Source organism: Mustela nivalis (assembly GCF_964662115.1).
Source record: "Mustela nivalis genome assembly, chromosome: 2".
Taxonomy (NCBI): Eukaryota; Metazoa; Chordata; class Mammalia; order Carnivora; family Mustelidae; genus Mustela; species Mustela nivalis.
In genome coordinates, this window is record NC_139021.1 from 25,646,719 (window position 1) to 25,666,195 (window position 19,477).

Genomic DNA, 19,477 nt, shown 5'->3' on the forward strand with positions numbered 1-19,477 from the left:
TTTTATGTTTGATTTATATGCTAGTAAATAACTTTTGGCACCAAAACTATTTTCACAAATAAATTCATTTTAAGAGATGTGATAGCTGAAAGTTTAAAAATGTAGTAAAGTAAATAAATAAATAAATAAATAGGCATGCATCTAACAGAAAACTATGTAATATCATATTTTAAATTTTCTTATAAGAGGATGAATTCAGCTTATATTAATTTTATAAGTTCTCATTAAAAAACACAGAACACGGGGCGCCTGGGTGGCTCAGTGGGTTAAGCCACTGCCTTCGGCTCAGGTCATGATCTCAGGGTCCTGGGATCGAGTCCCGCATCGGGCTCTCTGCTCAGCAGGGAGCCTGCTTCCTCCTCTCTCTCTGCCTGCCTCTCTGCCTACCTGTGATCTCTCTCTGTCAAATAAATAAATAAAATCTTTAAAAAAAAACAACACAGAACACATCACTTTGGTAAGTATTTAGTCAGATATGAAACATACCAACCTATTTTGTTTAGGTCATAGGATTAAATTAAGCATTAGAAATATGTAGTGTTTTTGTTTCTCATTTTCTTTTAATATTTAAGTTCTAAAATGTAAAGTCAATTGTCATATTCTATTCCATAAAAATATATATATAGTCCATAAAGTCACAATATGTTCAATAGTTAAAATAATCCTTCATAAAAAGACTAATTATGAGATGTTTTTAAAAACCGTTCTTGTAATTACTTTCTCTGAAGTACAAAGCATTTAGTTTTTGCAATACAGTAACTTAAAAATAATTTAAGTGTGCTACGTCTCTTTACCTTGAGACTTTAGCCCCAAAGAAATATGATGAAGTTATCAGCAATGAAATTATTAAGTAATAGAGAATTATTAAATAATAGAGAATGTCCATTGTAATTGGACACCATAAGTAATATGAATTTCTCCATATCGTTTTATCAGATGAAAATTCCTAAAATACTGCAAACTTAAGTTGCAAACCTAAATTCACAATTCAGAGATGTGTTGCTTCTGCTGTTTGCTGTCTCATAATCAAATTGCCCATTTATACTCTTGTCTCTGTTTCTCATTCATTTTCTCTCCATTGGAATTACTTGGAGGACATTTTTTTCTTTTGTGAAATAGCATTTTTCTTTTATTCCTGACAATTGCGTGGAATTATAGTGACACGTGTCAAAAGATCTCAGAATATGAACTTAGCCAGCTGATAAAAATTCAGGTAATTGATTTAAACAATCATGCTATTATCTCTTAAAGGCTGTTAAAATAACAGTAAGTTTCTCCAGATTGTTTTTCATGTGCTTTTTTCACACTTATGTGTAAATTCACCTGACAGTGAAAATGGATGTAATAAATTTGAGAGAACTACGAGTGGTGATAGAGTGGTGATAATGCAGTTACTGGCATTGAATTCACCTCCAACCCTCATTTCCTCTGCATAAAAAAGGAGAGGGTGTTGATTACTTGACCAACCTTCTTGTAGCATCAAAGGAAGATGGTTAGGCATTTGATCAAGCATGTGATTCTCTTTGTTTTCTTGCCTTTTCTCTCACATGCTTTGCTGTTTCCTTATTGAATTCATGGTGACACTGTTAAGATTAATTAGGTGAAAACTTGCAAAATAAAAGATGAGGTAAACAAAAAAAATGTCTTCTACCCCTAAGATACCTCTGGAAATTTTATGAATATGCACTGATATTGATTGGATGACATTGTATTTGAACTAGTATCTTAAGGGGAGAAATGTTGTTTTGGATATCTAAACATAGCTAATTCTCTTACTTTGAAATTCTAATTTCTCCTATAAAATCAATGTACAGTGTAAAATTTCCTTCTCAGTTATAAGTTGATAACGGCCAGCAATACCCCTACTTGGGTACTCTCTGTCTCTCTTTCTCTCTCTCTCTCTCTTTTTTTTTTTTTAATTTTAAATACACCCACACTTTTGTTAATATAGTTTTTAAATAAATATTATAGTCATTTTAATATTTTAATAATTATATTAGCTTTTTTAGATAAGATAGCTTTGTTATACTTACAGATTATTGTTATTTTTCTCAGCTCATTGGTCTTTATGTTTTGACAAGCTACTTTGTCCAAGGTTTTTTTTTTTTTAAACTACTCAGTGATTCACTCTGTAAAAATCTAGGCTCTAATCTTCTTGGTATCAGACCACTACACATGATATTTGCCTTGAGCAAACTCTTCTACATCCAGGGAATTTACTTTCTCAAATTTGCTTTTGTATTTCCCTCTGTTAATAATGAAAAAAACCTAAATACCAAAAACACCATGGGCTAATGAAAGAAGGGAATATACTAAATATAGCAACGAGGTAATATTTTTTTAAGAGAATGCTGACCACGGTATAAATAAAAAGTGCTTAGAAAATTGACCAGTGAGCAAAAGTTTGCATCCCTTAGAGTTATTAAAAACAAGGAAAAAAAAAAAAAAAAACCTCTTCTTATTGCTCTTCACTCTGCTTTGTACTCTGCTTGCTTTCCTCCACCACGCACACATACTCGCTCACTCACTCACACATGCTCACCATCATTTTTTAAGTTCCTTGAGAACAGTAACTATCTTTTACTCATCTTGGGTTTCCCAAAATACCTAACACAGAGCCTGTGTTAACACTGCTAGGTATTGCATAAATTATAGTGGGAGAGGCAAAGTTACTCCGCATCGAGACACTTACTGAGACATGTGAACAGAGAAGGTATCTTTGCAAACATTGGCAAAGACATACGGTGCAGACATGCTTTCGTTCACCTGGGCTGCTGTCACAAAAATACCATAGACGGGGTGGTTTATCAGCAACAGAAATTTATTTCTCACAGTTCTGAAAGTCGGAAGTCCAAGATCACAGTGCCAGACACACATTATTTAGTCCTGTGGAGAAGATTTAATGCATACTCATGAAAATGACTTGCTGTTGGGCAATAGTAAATATATGCCCTTGGAATTTAAGAATTATTTAGGCAAGATGAAAATAGTCTCTGTGACATGTTGATTTCTAGCAGCAAATTATTAAATATAGAGATAGCTTACTTTTATGGTTCTTCATCCTTTTTTCATTGTGCTTGTAGCTACATCTTTCTATTATGAAAACACTAACAATTTTACTAAAGAAAAAGTCAGTTTGCTATTGTTTGCTTTGGTTTGTGTATTTATTTTTGCATGGATTGAATTGTCTAAAATTTAAAAAAAAGTCTTTTAGTTAACGTTTCTCTCTGTTTAATCAGAAATATTTGTACTATGGTAGGCATTTCAAAAGTGGTTGTAAAAAAATGAAACAAAATATAAAAAGGGTATCTAAATCAGCTGGATTTTCTCCCACTAATAGCAAATATTAAAGACTGCCCCTTGCTAGAGTGCTAAAAGTATAAATGAAGGATGGCACACATAGCTGAACACAAAGTTATATGTGCTGAGGTCTTCATCTTCACATTCCCCCAAAAAATGTTGATACAGAAATATTGTGTATGAAGTGAGAACTGTGACAGATACCCTCATACACCTTGTGCTTTTGAATTAGCCAATAAGAACTTCTGAAACCTAAATCCATGAATGAAATAAATGTCATAATTATGAATTACTCAGTTACCTAAATAAGCTAACATTTATGTAGTTCTGTTATTTCTAGTACTCCATGTATTATCATTTTTAAGGAAATATATTATTATTCTAAAATGTTGATCCACTTTTTTTCCTTTTTATTTTTCTCAGGTTTATTGAGATATAACTGACAAATAAAAGTGTTAAATATTAAATGCATATATACTTGGTGATTATATATATATATATATATATATATATATATATATATATTTTTTTTTTTTTTTTTTTTTCCCCATTGTGGGGCTCGATCCCAGGACCCTGGGATCATGACCTGAGCCGAAGGCAGAGGCTTTAACCCACTGAGCCACCCAGGCACCCCAGTTAGCATCCAAATCTTGATTTCACCTCAGGTCATGATCTTAGGGTCGTGAGATCAAGCCCTGCACTGGGCTCTGTGCTGGACATGGATCCTGCTTAAGATTCTCTCTCTCAGTTTCCCTCTGCCCCCTTCTCCCTCATGCTCTCTCTCCCTAAAAATAAACAAACAAGCAAACAAAACCATACTAAAGCCATTTGAATAATCATTTGAAATAATGTGGGACTCCCTCCTCCATGATTAGAAAACACCCTTTACTGTCAGGGATGGGAGTTGGATAGAAAGTTGTCCAAAGTAGGTGAAATTTCAATTTGAGTCTAAACTAAAGTGCATGAGAGGCTGTTGGAAGGACATTAGCCCCTGAACCTGCATCCAAAGAGTGTGGTTTCAAATGAGGCACCAATGTTAATAAAATATAATCAAAAATAAAATCACCACCAACAAAGTGAATTCTCTTCACTATGTGAAGAAAAGAATAAATCACTTTTACTCCTGAGTAGGCATTAAACCAGAATATAACATACATTATATGCAGTCTGCTAAAGAGATTGCAAAAAAAGAAAAATAATCTCACCCATTTATATAAGCAGATACAATCCATTACATATGTGTTGATTATCCTTATCAAAAGTAAAACAAAATTAACTCTTATCCATATGATAAGCTAGAAGTTACACCCTAGAGCAAAGCACCTAGGCTTTAACTCTCAGGCACAGAAGCAGGATGAAGGGGCACCATCTTTCTTCATGTTCACATTTCAAGGAGATGGCTCCAAGGCCTTCATGAAAGACATTCTTGATGTGTAAAACTGGAAGAGTTTTGTTTAGCTTTTACACCATTTAAATAGGCCTGAAAAACATCGAGAAAGCAAGTATTTATAATTTTAAGTTTTCTAAAGGAAATGATAAAAAGAAATGGAAAAGTAGGAAAGTTTTCTTTCCCTTTTGTAACCAAGGACAATTTGAAACTTTTTTTTTTTAATTTGTATTTGCACTTATAATTTTTCTTTTTGTGACTACTTTATAATAAAACTACAATTTTATAATTATCTCAATTGCTGTTTCTACTTCGCTCTGGGCAGTTTGCAGTCATCTAAATATACAGCAAATTCACAGTAAAATACAAAGCAAAGCAATTATCAGGAATACAATAGGATGAATTTAAAATTTCAGTACAATATTAGCTGTGGAGGAATAACCTTTAAATATGTTGTACCAATGGTGAATGGGTAAAGAAAATTCTTGATGGCAAAGGTCAAATATTTTCTTTCATCATACATTAGTTTTACAAATTGCTATGTTGCCTATATTGCTTACACTTTTAAATGATTCAATGTTTATTGTATTATTTTATAGCTCCTTATGAAAGCTTACTAATTTAAACCTAAGGAGTAGCTTCACCCTGGAGCCTGAATCTAATTTTGTCAGTAAGAGTTTATTTCTTTAGAGTCCCAGTAAACTTCTCCTAAGTTCTCACCAATTACATAAGTGACATTACATTTACAAAATAATCTAGGATCTTCAGGAATTATTCCATCTTTCCAGATAATTTTTCCCAGATGGAAACACAAAGATACCCAGAACCATTATCTAGTATTATTGTGAGGCACCTGTTGAAGGGTACATATTGAACTTCCAGTGTTCAATAATACATGACTCTAATTATTTAAATCTTGAGGACAAATCCAGCCTACAGGCCATGTTTTGCATGGTCAAAATCAATAGTTATATTATTATAACAGTCAATTAAATCTCCATAGGTAATAGACATTCACTTTTGCTTATCTACACTTGGACTGGAGAGAACTTGTTATTTCAAAGTTAATCAAGGGGCATTAAACTTGTCTTCTATAGCTTAACTTGTAAACACTGGATTTCTGTTTGTCTTCTAATTAAATGCTTTTCATTCTGCAGCATCCTACTAGTCAAACAAGTTAACAAAACTGTTTTTTTTTTAATGTCAAAATTATAAAGTAAGTATCTAGATGGGCGTTAGTTATTTTACTTTGGTATTATTAAAACTTACTAAGAAGATAATCTCACTTTTTGCTCTGTCAATAATTAGATTGCTGGACTGAGAAGTCCAGATCATGTGTTGACCAGTATAAGAGAAAAATTATGCCAGACCAGTTAAACAGTTAGGGAAGACTTTATTCAAGACTACGGACTCCTACTGGAATAGGAACCAAGACTATTGACATAGGAGTCAGTACTATTATAGTCCACAGACAGAGAGTTTGCAGTGCTACCTCTTTTCGTGATTATATTTCAGAAGGATGGCTCCCAACTCCTTGAGAAACACATTCATAGGTTGTAGAAAATTTGCGTCTTGAAGTGCAGAGAAAAGATGTACAGTTCTAAGTTTTCTAAAGTAAAGGCTCTTCAAAAAGGTAGAATAAGAGCTTGTAATCAGGAAGGAGACTCTCAAAGTTTAGTTAAGCTCAGGGGAAAATTAAGGCTGTCTTGGCCACTGGGAATATAATTTTGAGATGTCTGGGTATAGTGATTGTGGGGCCTATTATTGGGAGTACAGAAAGAAAAATATAGTTTAACAAATAACCTGTTTTTTTTTTCTGTAATAAAATGTGACTTTTTAAAGAAATTTAAAAAACACTGCTGTGAATAAGACAGTAAGGCAGTCCACGAAAATCATACGTTCTCTAGAATACCTTTTTTTTTAAGATTTTATTTATTTATTTGACAGAGAGAGATCATAAGTAGGCAGAGAGGCAGGCAGAGAGAGAGAGAGGAGGAAGCAGGCTCCCCGCTGAGCAGAGAGCCCGATGCAGGACTCAATCCCAGGACCCTGGGATCATGACCTGAGCCGAAGGCAGCGGCTTGACCCACTGAGCCACCCAGGTGCCCTAGAATACCTTTTTTAAGCTGAGTTCCATGTCATCCTCGGTTGCTCTAGAAAATTTGATTTTCAACTCTTTTGTAAGACCCACTGCCTAGCCCTTTATGGCTGCTGGCTTCACTTGGCAAGCGTGGGTCTCCCTGGGTTTTCCTTTCACTTTGATCATTGTATGGGTGATTAACAGCACTTCAAAGAGTCCCTCCAGCATAGGAACAGACAGTCTTTCCTCTACAACAACTTTAAGTAGACAGAATCTCCTGGTTAATAGAGGTGGCAGACTTCTGGTGGGTCCTTCAAGGTCCTTTGCCTTATGACTTTATGTCTCAGGACTTCTGGGGAAGAAAGAAGCCCTTTGAAGTATTGGACATGTTTATGAGAGGATTCAGTTAAATTGGGTACAGGACATGATCTCTGACGACCCAAAGTCATAAGCCTGCCAAATATAAGTTCAAAGGGAAAATATTTTGCTTGCTTGCAGAGGTTGCTCTAATTTTCCACAAGGCTAGTAGTAAAGGTCTAGACCAGTTTAATCTATTATATTGCTGAATTTTAACAAACGAGTTTGATTGTTCTTACTGGAATCTGTAAATATTTGCATCATTACTAGATGGCAGTGGAAATCAGATAACTTCCTCTCTCTGATTCATTATGCTCTAGTATTCCTTAAGTGGAAAATGTTTGAAGAAAGACTTTACCACTGCTTGAGCATTGGCATCTGAAGAGAGGAACAACGTCTTCAGACCATCCAGATATCATAATCCCATAACTAGACAAAACATCTTAAATTCCTCAGAAATTAATTCTATGAAATCCAAATGCCACCAAAATTTTAGAGAAGTTGGTTGGGGAAAACTGTCTACACAGACCTTAGGAGAACCTGTGAAGAATTCTACTGGCACATTTTTCATCTCTTTAATATGTTTTGGATAACTTCATCTTTTTAGGTATATGTAGTAAGAGTCTAGTGCCTTTAAAAATCCTTTTTTACTACGGCATTTATGTTGATGATGCAACATTGCTAACCAAGAAATAAGGACTGTGGCATGTGTTTTTGTTAGCTAATTCCCAGAGTTCAGTGAAATTTCTCTTAGCTCCTCTTCTAATCCATTTGTACATTTTTTGTGTGTGGGGGTGTGGGAAGCATATTTTTGGAAATTAACAAAAATTGCTTGTTGTATTGAATGTGAGGCTTCTAAGTTTGAAATCTGCCGCATTTAACAGTGGCTTTTGAAGCTCTGTCAGCAAAATCATTGCCTTCAGAAGTTTTCATTCTGCCTGCATGAGCCCTGCAAGAGATTACTGATCTGAGCAGCCTTGAACAAGTCAGCTATCAATTTTCCATGAGATTCTTTCCCCTCAAAGTAGGAACCTTCTTCTTTTTTTTCTTTTTTTTTCCAAATTTGTTCTGTTGCAAGACAGACAAAAACATATACTATATGGGGGTGCAATTACCATGACTGCTATTGATGAGGCTGTTTGTGCCAACTTAGTTCGAGGCAAAATAGAAGCTTCCAGAATTTTTATAAAGAGTCAGCATACCATACAAAGCCTTATGCTGGCCACTTTTATCCTAAGAATATGATCCATCCACAAACATTATGAAATTGTCATTATGAACAAGAATATCAGACAAATCAAGTCAAAGCCTCGTGTCTTCTATTACCATTGAACAGTTGGGACCAACAATATGATTAGGATCTGGTAAAAACAACACCGACAACAACAACAACAAAAAAACAGGATCTAAGAGATTGCATTTCCTAATAGTATTTTTGTTGTTGTTGTTTAATGACCCTTTATACCTAGTCTGATGGCATACCCACAAATTTGTAACCTTACTTGTAAGATAGTTGTTATAACACATAGGACAGGAAAATAAGTCAAGTGACTCAAGGTAAGGACTTGAGCCTTTTTAAAAGTGTGCCTGTTGCTATTATAGCATCCCAGTAACCACAGTGCCCTGATCCAGAAGATCTGAGAAATACATTATCAACGTGTGGTCTAATGAATCCTTGCTTTTGAGTTAACGCTCCAAACGTGGCACCCTTATATTCACGACAACACAACTAGTAAGGCTTTTCCAAATTCCGAATTCCCAATGCTGAGCAGTCATCTCACAATTGCTCTATCAGAGGTTTTTCCCTCTCTGTAAAAGTTTGAATTCATGGTCTACGGTATCCTCTTAGTCCCCCAAACTGGGGACTTTATTTAACAAGATATTTCATTTGCAAAATGGGCTGTATTGTATGCTTTTGGGGCCTTCAGCATCAACAGATACCCTGAATATTCTACCTCAGTTTGGCAGTAATACAGCTTATCTCGTGAGGTCTTGTGCCCTTGTAAACAGAGGGAATTGTAACAAAGCCAAAGTATCAGTTCTGCTTGGCTTTTTAGTTTCTGATTCTACCAGCAAACCATCCATATATTGAATACCTATGGATCCTTCTGGTGGGAGAGCTGTCTCTAAGTTTTCCCATAAATGACTAGAGGAATAGTAGGAGAGTACTGAAACGCTTGAATTTTTTTTTTTTTTTTTGCCATAAATATTGGACTCCTTCATAAGTAAAAGTGAACAAGATTTAGACTTGTCCATGAGAGGAGCTAGAAGAAAACAAAAACAAAACAGAAATAGATAGATTGGAGAAAAACCTTTTAGACAATGCTACCAAAGTTATTAAAAGTTCTGGTTTAGGAACTATACACATTAATGGAACAATTTTATTTATTTTCTTAAGATCTTGTACAAAAGTCAACCATCTTTATCATATTTACTTTACTTCTTTACTGGGAATTTGGCAGTAATAATATTATAGGGTAGGTGCCCTTTATTTTATAATTATCCTTTGCTTTTTCTAATTTTTTTTTTTTTATAACTGGATTTTCCCTTCTAATTGAGCCCTCAACAAAGGGTATTGGTCGACATAAGACTAATGCTTCCGATAAGGGATTTCTATGGGTTATACATCTTAGATTAAATTAGTGTTGTTATTCCTTGGGCCCAAAGTAATACACTGATTTGTTTCTGCTCAGGGTAATTTTCCAGTGTGGTACAGGCTTTCTATTTCCTACTATACCCCTTTTCTTTCAGAAAGTACCCAGTAACCAAACCAGATGCTTTTTCTGAGGGTAATTCACAGACATTCCAGATGGAATACACAATATGGTAGTCTTAATTTGCACAAGAGATCTCTCCCCAATAGGTTTATAGGACAATCAAGAGAAAGGAAGAAAATGTGTTCCTCAGCCACAGGATCTATTCAGGTTGGAACCACAAAGAAAAGAAAGGAGCGTAAAGTTGATTCAAACGACCTGTATTGATCTATCACCAGATGGAAAATGAGGACTTTCCAGGGAAATTTCGGAATAAGTAACAGTACAATCTACCAGAAAAAGCAATGATACATCAGCCAGAGGGAAAGTTATTGAAGCATACATTTCACCAGTTCCAACCGCTGAGATTTCCTCAGTCTGTCTATTTTAAACCATTTTCCCAGTTATTCTTTAGCCTTCTGGGCATTCCTGATTCCTATTTCTGCAATTTATACATCCCTGGAGTCTTCTTTTCTCCATTCCCTCTTCTAGCTTGCAGCCTCTTATAATAGTAACATTCTGTTTTCTCTTCCTTTCTCTTCACAGATTGGCCACCACTGTAGAGTTAATTTCGTTTAGTAATTAGTCTTAACCGAACAGTTAACCTGCCGCTTTTTAACTTCTTATTTTCTTCTTCATATTTGTTCAGATTGTCCCCAAACTGAGTAGCTACTGCTAAGATTTGAGTAATAGTTGCCCTTGCCATTTGACGCCCCCTTTCTTTAATCTGAGCTTGGATAGTCAACAAGAGAGCCAAGACAAAGATGGATAGAACCAGAGGACGATTTTGACCTGTTCCTGGATCCATGCTAGTAAACTCTGAAAAAGTATCAATAAATTGTCGATGGAAAATAATAGGGGATTCTCCTGTCTTCTGTTTGTAACACTGTGGTTTTTCCCAGCTCACCTTTAGAGGAAAAGCTGTGAGCAGTCTCTTTCAGTAGGTCTTCCAAACAGTTAGTTTTTCTGCAGTTGTGGAGGCGGGTGGATAGCTGGCTACTTTTTGGCGTGCTGGTCATCTTCTTGTCCCAAGCATGCTTGCTCCATCAAATGAGCAAAATCTTTTGGCTTCAGAATTCCAGGAGCTAGTACATCCCCACGTGTGGCGGTGTAAATTTAAAGAATAATGAGACAGGGAAGACAGAAGGAGCAGAGACAGCAAGAGAAAGAAAGAGAGGGCTTCTGTAAAAGAGAAAGTCCCTTGAATTCTCCCATTTTCTCCCATTCTTCCCAGTCTTTCCTCTGATTATCCAAACCGCTTTTTAATTTTCCTCTTAGAATGATAGCCATCCAATAAATACAAAGTATCTAATTTGCTTGGTATGAGGCCCTCCTAAAACACAAAATTCCTGAAAGACTAGATTCTCCTATGTATTCCAAATATGACAGGGGTATTATCTGTTTAAGAGAAAGAACCTCAGGCTTCCCATATTTTTTTTACTATCAAAGCTAATCATGATCTTAGATCATGATTTTGGATTTTAGAGCCCAATTTACCATGGTTTACTAAATAATAAAATCTTGAATTTGAGAGGGTGGTTCATTGAGATAGTATTTCAAAAGAGCAGGGCACTAGAAGAAACACTTTATAATCCAGGGTCTCTTACTAGACTGTTTATAACCATGAGACTTTAGCCGGTCCATTTAATTCAAGAACTGCCATTTGGATCCTATCCTCATCACCAAATTGTCGGGGATATATAATTAAAAATAGAATTACCTGTCAGCCTCGTTAAATCTCTCCACAAAATGTAAGCAAGAATAAAACAGTTTTAATGTTTAATAAGCATTAAACCAGACTGTGATGTGTATCACAGGCGACCCACCAAGGTGATTGCAAAGAAATAAATCTTGCCTTTTTATACAGTCAGGCAGATACAGTCCATTACATGTATGTTAACTGCCCTTAACATACAAATCCAAAAATATTTTTGAATAAAACACCCATCTTTTTGATGGGCAGGAAGTTACCTCATGGGTCTGTATGCCTACACTTAAATCCCACAAAAACAGGGATACAGAACAATATTCTCCTTGACATTCACATTTCAAAGAAATGACACCCAGACCTCCAAGAAAGAGGCATTCACAGGATGCACCATTGGCAAGAGGCTTATTTAACTTAAAAGATTTTTATATAATTGAAATAAACAGAGGCCATTTACAATTTCGAGTGTTCTAAAGGAAATGCTAAAGAGAAGGGGCGTTTTCTCTTCCCTTTGTGGCATTGGGGAATTTTTTAGTTTAATTATCATTATTTTTCAGATTTGTATTTACCCTTACACCAGCCAGGAATGTGGAATCACAGAAGAACAAGTTAGCAAGGGAACAACTTTGCCTGTATGTGTTAGCTGTTCTTTATGAACTGACAAAATATCATGCTGGAAGTTTGGAGTAGTAAAAGTTCAGAACTGAAAGGAAATAAGAGAACATAAGAAGGAGCAATTATGCAATCTTCTCCTGAAAACAACTTTTAATAGTGTGAGGCAGTTTGTTGGCACATTTGATATGGTGTATCTCATGCCTATTTCATAATGAAACCATTTTGCTTTCTGTCATGTCTCAGAGCTTGAGTTCTCCTTACTCTTGCCCATAAACTCTGTCCCTACTATAGCTCAAATTGTCACCGATTTGAAAATTGAAATTTCATATGCCACAAAATTGCACTGAATGATCTTTCCACATGATGGGGGGAAGTGTGTGTGTTTACCCACAGATATGTATAACCACAAATATCTATACATGGGGCAGATACACAGCTATATTACAAAGGAGAATGTATGTATGTATATCTTTTATATTATAATAATTTTAAATTTGATCTGGCAGGAAGACAACATACCTTAAAATTCCATAATACAGTATATGTCACAGTGTTCTTCAGTATCACATAATCCCATAATTAAAACACAGTATTTAATCGGCTTATTTGAGATAGAGTCCCCATAAATTCTGTAACACTGGACACTGGTAACACAGCTACATTTAACTCAGTCGGCTGATGTTATTTTATCCTTTTGGTGGCTAGATAATGAGCAAAGCATTTTGCCGCTGTGGTCACTTCGGGGATACGGACATCAGTGCTGCCCTCTGCTGGTGTAATTGTAGAGTAGCCTCTATCCCAAAACCTGCTCTCTTAAGAGGCCCATTTTATTACAGAGGGAAAATTTATACCTTCTCTCCTCACGTAATTTCCCAGAATCTTCATGATCTTAGCAATAAAGTACACAAACGCTTAGGAATTCCCCCTTTTAGAAGACTCTTTTCAGTATATAATTTAAACTTCCCTATCACTATGGATATTTTGCTCAGCAGTGAGTCCATTTTTTCCCTCTTCCTATTCTTGACAGACTTTTTCCCCCAAGGTCTTATTTACTCATTTGCTTTCCTCCTTTATATGACCCTTGGCTTTGGTTCAAGTATGTGACTGTAACATAATTAATGACAGAGGAAACATGAGGTAATTTCCATTGAGCATTACTGAATGAGATTATTAATGCACAGATTCAGTGATGCTGTATCAAACTACCAGCATGTTCTTTAAAATGAAACTATTTGCAGTAAAAAAAAAAAAAAAAAAAAATACATGACATATGTTGTCTGATATCAGTATGCAAAGGGATATACTATATTCCTTGCCATTTTATTGTTTTGCACAGTGCTTAAATATTTTTCACCGTATTTCTTTAGAAGAAAGTTCTGTAAAACTTGAAAGGTTAAAATGAAGAGCATTCCTGGTGTTAAAAAAAAAAAAAATTAAAGATATTTTAGATCCTCTTTTTCCTTTCAGTTCAAAAAGGAGTGTAAGATTCTCTGATAGTCTAAAATTTAGTATCTTGCCTGAGGATTATGAAAGACCTAACCTAGTTAAACACATGAAATGATACTTATAATAAATCTTGATCACTAAATTGTGCTGTTTGTTCTGTTACATCAACGCATAGCCTTGCAAGTTTATCTGACAGTTGTTTTTTCTAGCCAAGAAAGTACTGAGAAACAGTTCTATGTCATCATTTGCATGCAGAAAGTGTTTTAATAACCCATTTCTCTCTTCTCCGTCCATCTCTGTTTTAGGCTGACTGGAAGCTTTGTGCCAGACCTGATAGTGAGCATGAGTAGCCAAATGTGGCTGCACCTTCAAACAGATGAAAGTGTCGGCTCCGTTGGCTTCAAGGTCAACTACAAAGGTAATGATGAATGGCTACTATGGGAAATATGTTATCTTAATACCACCAGAGAATACTTTTAAATTCAAGTTTAATTGCATCTACGAAATAAAAAGTTTTCCCGAACATAAACAAGAATATATTCTAACAAAATACTTCTCTTTTTAATTTAACTATAAATGTTGATTTCACTTTTCTTGAAATAAACGTAGGCTTTTTTTTCCCCCTTATAATGTGTCTATTTTGCATATCTCGTCTCCCCCCAGCCCACTGTACTATCCCTATATGTTAGCCACCCTGGCCTTCTAGCCTTACCCAGAATAGACAACATAATTTTATATACTTTATACAATTTGCCTGACAAAAATAACATACTAATTAGTTAATACTAAAATTCAAAGTAAAGGACTTAATTCCTCCAAGAATCCCAAGTACCATTTTTTGAAGGGGTCATAGGGATCTACCAGGTATTCTCTCAGATTAAATACATCATTTTGGTGTTCAAATGATCAATTCCTGTGTAAGTCATAAACCACAAATGTGCTAAATTACCACTGCCCACCCGGTGTTGGTAGTGATGCAGATTGATGATTAATTACCTGTGCACAACAGAATCTTTTAGTTCCATTTATAAGAGATAGATGCAAGTGTTATAAAATCATAAATATCCTTGATGAACCTTGATTAAACTCAAATAAAGACAATGGATATTGTATATATATGTATATGTGTATGTGTGTGTGTATATATATATATATAAATATATATATGAAATGTGAATATAGAATTCTAACTGAAAAAAATAGTGAATGTTAATAAATTCAATTGAAATCTATACCTTAAGAAATGAAAAGTTTTAAGAAACCATCAGAACATTCTGTGGCTTGATTTTATTATTTCTGTTGTGGTAAAATTTTAACAATAGCTATTTAGAATTCTCTTACTTGCATAATAATAATTTGTAATCGGTTTCCTTTTCCGAACATTGGCTTGCCTTGCCTTTGTATCTGGACACACAGAACTGAATGCATGATGTTGTCAGGGAGACCGAACACAGGCATCCTGTGTTTTTAACTTGGGACTAATTTGGTGCTATATTAATTTGAATAGTTCAAGAAATTTGTATAAATGTCAGTTAAAAATAATGAAAAGGTTACCCTGATTATAATTTCAAATATCCCTCCTCCATTTAAAAATCCACATCTCTGCTCTCTAAATAAGACAAAGTTACAACATTTAAAGAACGGTCAGTTTTTGTTGAAAGTATCTATGTTTTGATGTTTTCATTTTTTAAAGAAAATTCCACTCTAAATGGCTAAAGGGAATTGGCATCCTTATATTCCCCTTGGGTTTATTATTTCCTTCACCCTGTGAAGGTTACCTGTCAGAGAACCTGTAGTTGTTTAAACCTTGGAAACCGTATTAATCATTAACGATAATGCTTCAACAAAGAAACAGTTGTACTAGAGCTCATGGACATGTCGGAGCAGTAGAGATTTCTATCGATATTTACAATGTGCTCCACTCTGTGCGGTTCAAGAGCTGAACTACGTGGTAAAGTAGTACAATTAAACATTATTTTGGTTTCTTTCCGCTCAGTTTTCAAAAAATATTTTTAAAAAAATCCTAAGTATCTGCTGTGTGCTGGCTTCTGAATGAGTTGTTGAAAATAGAAAGAAGAGCCAGGTATTATCTCTCAGGGAAATCACAATATAGTGACAGAGAAAAACATATCCAACTATTCAAGCACAAATAATCTACAGAAATGAGAGAGTTGAAACCAACACAGAAGATTCTTGCTGAATAATGCCTTCATTCTTTTCCCTTCCTTCAGTCTATTTTAATCTAACATCCGCACTGGGAATGGTGATCTCCGGCAGCAGAGAAGTGTCACATTACACTCCTGCTATAGGTGTTTCCATAATTTTCTTCATGGCTTAAAGATAAGGTCCAAAACCTTGAGACGTCTTATCTTCCAGCTTTCTTCACTGTGTCTTTGTCTTTCTACAGTCCAGTTTTACAAAATTATCTGTAATTCTCCATCCCTGCAAGTTGTTTCATACCTTTCCTCTCTGGGCTTTCAGGCAATTGCATCTGAATTCTCTATTCTTATTTTAACAGCATCACATCACCCATCCTTCAAGACAAAATTCAAATATTTCTTCTTCTGTGAAGCCTTTCTTAACTCCATTCATCACAAAATAACACTTTCTCTGTTGTATAAGACCTGTGCCAGATAGATACTATACTACCAGATGGAAATATATCCCTTTTCATATTTCCATTAGCAACCCTTTGCTATGTCATCGTAAGTGATTAGTAAAACTGAACAAATGATTTAACATGTGGAATGTGATGTACTAGAGGGAAAAATATGTCCTTAAAATTTTAGTTTACCGTGATTTTTTTTCCTACTGTGAAAATCACATTTTTTGCATTCTCCATACTTTAAAACCTGAGCTCAAAGTTGAAGCAGGGTTCATTTTGACAAGTTTTGAATTTTGATGTGCAGATAGCTTTAGCAACTTTGCCTACTAAAAATAATTTTCATAATTACCATGCTCTCTGTTAAGTAGTGTGTTGGTTCTAAATGGAACACCTGCTAAAAAACCTTTCCAGATTTGATCTAAAGATATCTTCTTTTTGTCATCTGTAGATTTTGTATGACATAGCACTGACTGTAGATTTCCTGTAAATTAAGTATGTTTTTCATGTGGTATATTTTCTTTTTTTAATTTTACGGGTAGCCACTAAATTATGTAACCCAGATTTTTTTTATGATATATTTTAATTCTTAAATTGTGTTTTGTTAATTGCCTGTGACCATGCTTTTGAAGTTTGCTTTAAAAGAAAATAAAGTTTCAAATGAAATCTCCTATTAAGAAACCAAAAATAGAAAAAAAGAAAATTAAAAGCTGGGCTGCTTTGATGCAGGACTGGCATTCCCCAATGGTCAGACTGCCCCTCATTCCCTCCAAGTATAGGGAAACCTTAGTGCTCCAAAAAACTCAGTTTGAAAATGGCCTTTTCTAAGACCATACCATTGACGAAAAGACCAGAAATATATCTGTGAATATAAATGATACATAATTGCCTAGTTAAGTCATCATTATCTTTAGAACCTCAGCTTTAATCTTTGGAAGTATCAGTGCTTTTTTCTATAGAATTTGGACAGCAACTATCTTAAACTGTAAAAAACTGTAAAAAAGCAACAAATGTTGAAAATCAAGAAAATAGTTCCTTATTATAAATGCAATTCATTCTTATTCAATTAAAATTCATTTAATTTTATTATGTACATAAAAGTATGCTGATTACAGTTTGCAATAGCAGAAATGCATAAAATACCACTGTATTCTTCAGAAGTTTAATGATATTCCTTATTTGTTAAAAACAGTGATGTCCATATTGGGTATAACATATCAGCCATCCTTCTCTGCAGGTAATCTATGAGTTTGCCAAAGTTATGATTCAAGTTATGACACTAGGTGTTCCTGCTAAAAGGGAAGAATAACCTAGTTTTTTATCCTGCCCCATTAACCTTAGGAAGATTAGTTTTGTTTTCTTGTTTTATATTGTCATTATTTCAAGTGAATATTAACCAGAAAGGAAAATAGTTTTTTTTCACTGGACCTATTAGCATCCATTAACACTGCACTATTTTTTTTTTTTATGTATTTTCATCTTCGTCTGAGTAAACCTAAGCAACATTAAAAGGACAATTAATAATTACTAAGAACCTTATATATCGCCATCACTTTACCTGCATTAACTCATCAAATCTCATTAGAACTCTGGGAGGTATCAATTATAATTCAATTTAACAGATCAGAAAACCGACTAGGATGTAAGCACTATGATGATAGGAAGTTGGTCTGTTTTGTTCATTGTTGTATTCTCAGTAGCCAACATCATGCCTAACACATAATCACCACTCAATAAATATTTGTGAAATGTGTGAATGAACGAACATGAGTATCAGATCTTTAACTTACTGCAGAATCTGGATGCAACTCTAAGTTTGTCGACTTCATGATACTTTCTATTATATGATATTACATCCTATGTAGGTGTGAAGTGTTTTTGGAAAGCAGAAAGGTTAAAGCCTGAAGACAAGCTGAAGACCCTGATCAGTGTCTAAAATATATATATATATATATAGAGAGAGAGAGAGAGAGAGAGAGAGACATATAGACACCACAAGATTGAGTTAAACTACTGAGCTCCCATTGTCTCATCAGCTACACATAAAAAAAAAAAAAAATGTATACACAGCAAAAGCCACCTGATTTCAAATGTCTGTATGTTTTTATTTCCATATAGTAACTTTATGTTCTTTAGAAATATTTGGTTAAGAGCTTAAGTTCGTGGCAGAAGCCATATATAAAGAAAAATCTTCGGGACGCCTGGGTGGCTCAGCTGGTTAGGCGGCTGCCTTCGGCTCAGGTCATGATCCCAGCGTCCTGGGATCGAGTCCCGCATGGGGCTCCTTGCTCGGCCAGGAGCCTGCTTCTCCCTCTGCCTCTGCCTACCACTCTGTCTGCTTGTGCTCACTCTCGCTCCTCTCTCTTTCAAAAAAAAAAAAAAAGAAAAGAAAAATCTTCAGCTTTCATAAGAGTTCTGAAAGTGCTATCATCTGCTGCTTTTAGAAATCAGGTATTGTAACTGACTGATTTTCAGTTGCGTGATGGAGCGCATTCTCATCAATATAGTATTAATAGTGAGCACTTGCTGAGTCATTACTGTTGTTTTTTTTTTAAGATTTTTATTTATTTATTTTACAGAGATCACAAGTAGGCAGAGAGGCAGGCAGAGAGAGAGGAAGGGAAGCAGGCTCCCTGCTGAGCAGAGAGCCTGATGTGGGGCTCGATCCTGGGACCCTGAGACCATGATCTGAGCCGAAGGCAGAGGCTTAACCCACTGAGCCACCCAGGCACCCTGAGTCATTACTGTTTTTAAACATGTGTGTCATCTCATTTAATCAACTGTAGCAAACCAATAAAGTAGGTAATATTATCCCTATTGTATGGATATTGTATGGATGAATTAATTAACACAGCAAATTAGGTGATTCGTTCAAGATCACATGGCTGGTGTGTGGCAAAATTAAGATATGACTGTGAACTCTACGTTTTAAGACTGCTGCTTTTCAGAAACTTACATTATTTCTGTAAATTTTTGCTTAAATTTAAATTTATTTAGATATTTAAATATTAAAATAGCTCTCAACTAAAGCACATGGCCAGAATCTAAAATTTTGATGAAGCCATCTGCTTTTATGGGATGACCTAAAATTTTGAAATGGAACATTTTAATGAAAGATGATAATTTTAGTTAAATATTTAGAATCATTAATTTTTATGGTTAAAGTGAACTGACAGTCCTTTTCTGTCATTGTGGAACTGAGGACAAGGAATTCCATTATTTGTCAAAT

The 19,477-nt window shown here is 34.9% G+C and overlaps 1 protein-coding gene across 5 annotated transcripts in view; it reads left to right on the forward strand.

Annotated features, from left to right (window-relative positions):
- Positions 1 to 19,477, forward strand: part of CSMD3 (CUB and Sushi multiple domains 3) — a 1,245,805-nt gene that overhangs the window by 667,543 nt on the left and 558,785 nt on the right. For all 5 annotated transcript variants that reach the window (XM_082720053.1, XM_082720054.1, XM_082720055.1 and 2 more), the window contains one exon: positions 13,952 to 14,064. In XM_082720053.1, the coding sequence (XP_082576179.1) occupies positions 13,952 to 14,064 (113 nt within the window). The remainder of the gene's footprint in view (positions 1 to 13,951; positions 14,065 to 19,477) is intronic.